Genomic DNA, 3,642 nt, shown 5'->3' with positions numbered 1-3,642 from the left:
TGAGGGAGGAGTCATCTGGTGCCACGGGGAAGTAGTCATTTGGTGCTACGATAAAGGAGTCATCTGGTGTCCCGGGAAAAGAGCCATCTAATGCCCTTGTGGCTCATGTGATTACACTTTTATTCTGTCTTGCCTTTGCTGTTGATTAGTGGTATTTCTGGTTCAGACCATTGCAAACAAACTGATTAGCTTTCGTACGAGTTCTCATAGATGACACCAATTGTTGTTGCCAAGATGCAACAATAAATTTAGTCGACTGGAAAATGTCGTCATTAAACTGCCTAAATCTGCAAGGAATAAAATAGTCAGAGGGCGCAGAAGGGTCCCTGCACGAACATTCTAATGCTTAAGTCAAACATTGAAAGTACTAAAAGCCTTAGAGTAGTATTTACACCAGTATTAAAGACACATCTCTTTTGGAATGAATGTCTGCTTATTTATAAAGGAATATGGAGTAATCTAAAGTGGGCAAAGATTTGAATTTTTGTATATAATGTTTATCTTAACTATTTATAGTGCAGCTAGAACTAGGATTGTTGTGAATAACATTTATCTTTTATACATGATATTTATCTTGCCCTTTTTGAGATTAAATTTTTTGTGGATGATTTTCTATCCTTTTCTTGGAAGGATTTTCAATCGTCGGAGTTATGTAGTTTACGTGTTGTGTGGGACCCCCAATACTCAAAAAAAAAAAAAAACTTCAACAATGCTATAATACCCTAAGAGCCCAAGATCAGATCCAAGAAGGGACCCTAGAGAAGCTAGTATATATATATTAAGGATAGTAAGGGAGAAAATAACACTAGTTAAGGATATTTTTTGAGTTGAATGTAGATAAAGAACTCTTAGGTTAAGCATATTTGAGTTAGGATAGCTCAAGAATGGGTGACCTCTAGGAAGTTCGCGTAAGTCCATTAGGATAAGTTGATCCGATCCTTTCTATCGCTCAATGCGGGATGTTACAAATGCACTGAATCTTCCTACATATCTCGATGGATGGAGAGGACACAAGCGCCTGGCACTGTAGGTCTTTTACGACTGTGCTGACGATCACGAGTTGTTCTGACGATTATGATCCTTTGGGGGCTGCGTGTTGAGGCTACGTCTGCAAGTCTTTTGGTGCTATTTGGGTCACAAGGATTTCACGCGTCTTTTTCTCCTTCCGTTCATTTGGATTGATTTAATGTTTTTCTTTTTATTTTGTTTTTTTCTAATACAGCATATCAATATATATATATATATATTCTTGCTTGAAGACGTTAATTATGATTAGAAAAATATAAACAAAACGAAAGACTACAAACTCTTGTCCCGTTAGGTTTATTTCAACGCTGGGTTGCGGAGAACATGAGCACAGCACAGCCAGCCGTACAGCTATACCTTATTCTTCCATATATATATATATAGCTTTGAATCCCATCTCATCAAAGGATATGGATCCAAACCCTCTTATGCAATATACATACGTTCAATATTCATATATAGAGAACATTTTTAAGGGCAAAAGACAACCTTATAGTTGGCTCCTGTACGGCAAGTAAAGGTGCTGGTTTGGTCATCTTTAGGGTAACTGTAAGCATCGGGGCACCTGGCCTTGAAGAACTTGGAAAAATAGGTGGGCCCGCAGTTGCCGGAGTTGCAGCAGTACTGGTCCGTCTTGAAAACGGTGCAGGGGTTGTTGCAGCCGCCCGGGGCCCTCAGCTCGTTCAAGCACTGCCCCACGATGTCCGCCGCGCACTTGATGCCGCGGGTGCACCCGTTCGACGTCGGGCTGAACTCCATGGGCACGTTGAACCCGTCCACCAGCGATATGTCGAAGAAGTCCAGGTTGCTGTACTGGTTTAGGGCGTACTCCGCCAGCGTGTTGGGCGGCGCTCCGTAGCCGCGGCACTCCAGCAACCCGTTGCAGTCCCCCGTCTGGCACTTGCCCCTGTTGTAAGTTGTTGTTTGTAGGGGTGTTTGTTAATTCAGATAAAAAGAAAAAATATATATTGTATGAAAAATATTTCGGATATTTGAATTTTTTAATATATTTATTAAATTTATTTGATCATCTTTAAAAAAATTCTTACTTGACCTCTTATCTTTTCTTTTCTTTTCAAGATAAATTTATCTGTCCTCCCCCTCAGATAAATTTATTTGATATTTTATAGATAAATCTTAATTATTTATATGTCCCTTGTAGTATTGTTAATCCTATTTAATATATTTTAAAAATTAAATTTATTAAAAGAATTTATTCATTTAAATTTCATAATTAATATTATTTAATATATTTTTAAATTATCATATATTTTGACAATTTTTAAAATTTAAATGACATTATTTTTTTTATCAATTTTTAAAATTTAAATTTCTCTCTCCCTATATATATTTTATTAACTAATACAATTCCTTTCACAAATTTTTAAATTATTTTATTCAATTTTATATTTTATTATCTATTATAAAAATATATTTTGGCCATTTTTCATTATCTAGGTGGAATTATTGTAATTCCTACAATAATTATTTTTACTTTTTAACTCTTTTTAAATTTATTTTTAACATGAATTTAGAAAATAAAACATTATTTTTATTTTTTTGACAATTCATATTAATTATAAAATACTATTTTAATCATAAATTTATTGTTGATGTTAACAAATAATTTTGAATAAATTTGGTAATAGGGATATATTGGTAAAAAAAAAAAATCTTATATTGGTGTTTATCATATACATTAACAAATAGATAAAAAAATACAATTATTAGTAAATTTCAAAAAATTAAACAAACAGTTTTATAGAAATTTTAGAATACTTTTCAAGTTTATTTTAATTATTCCATATCTTGGTTTGAAATACATTTTAAATTTATTTTAATATCTCTTATCTTACTATTTTAACAAACGCCACCTTTGTAGAATCGATTAAAGCAAGAATATTTAAATTACTAAAGTGCCCTGCTGGGTTGTTAAACTCTAATCAAGGGTGTTTTTGTAAATTTCTCCTCTCAACAATTAAATAACTAGTATTAATATCGAAGTGAAAGCGAAAGTGAAGTGTTCGTGAAGTGAAAACGTATGTGTGGGTGTATGATTGAAATTATAATTACCTGCCGGAGCCATCAAAGTTGCAGCCTGTTCGGGCCCAAACGCGAGCGCGGGTTGTGCCGGAGGGGGCATTGATTTGCCAGCTCTGGCCCCTGTTGAGGCGGCGGCCACCGCCGGGTACTGCCGCCGCCCAGACGGTGTACGGGCAGTTGTTCAGGACGTTGATGATGGCGGCATGGGAGACGGCAGCGAAGAGCAGGATGGAAAGGGAAATGGGAAGGGAGAGAGATGGATTCATTGTTTATGTGTAGTGGGTTTTGGTTATATATGTTTATTTGATTATGGGTGTGGGAGAAATGGTTTGGTATTTATAGCAGAGACAATGGTGATTCTTGGATGCACTAAAAACTATAAATTCAAAATGAATTATGGCACCTCAATATACAGGTGCATTGCCTTATGCCAGGGCGGATCTGGGAGGGAGAGGATGGTTCAGTTCGTACCAGCTGCATAAATATATATATATGTAAATTAATTATTTAGAACAGACTATGTAATATTTTAGAATTTTAAAAATAAATAATAATTATTAATTCTGGTATTTA

The 3,642-nt window shown here is 35.0% G+C and overlaps 1 protein-coding gene across 1 annotated transcript; it reads right to left on the bottom strand.

The window, feature by feature from the left end:
* Window positions 1–1,257: 1,257 nt before the first annotated feature.
* Window positions 1,258–3,389, bottom strand: LOC127787102 (thaumatin-like protein). Its single transcript, XM_052314963.1, has 2 exons — window positions 3,100–3,389; window positions 1,258–1,933 (listed from the first exon to the last, which is right to left on the bottom strand). Exons 1-2 carry the CDS (start codon window positions 3,333–3,335, stop codon window positions 1,498–1,500), a joined length of 672 nt encoding a protein of 223 aa, XP_052170923.1. The 5' UTR covers window positions 3,336–3,389; the 3' UTR covers window positions 1,258–1,497.
* Between the last annotated feature and the right edge of the window lie 253 nt (window positions 3,390–3,642).

This window comes from Diospyros lotus, chromosome 12 (assembly GCF_014633365.1).
Source record: "Diospyros lotus cultivar Yz01 chromosome 12, ASM1463336v1, whole genome shotgun sequence".
Classification (NCBI taxonomy): domain Eukaryota; kingdom Viridiplantae; phylum Streptophyta; class Magnoliopsida; order Ericales; family Ebenaceae; genus Diospyros; species Diospyros lotus.
This window is presented reverse-complemented; position numbering and strand designations above follow the sequence as displayed.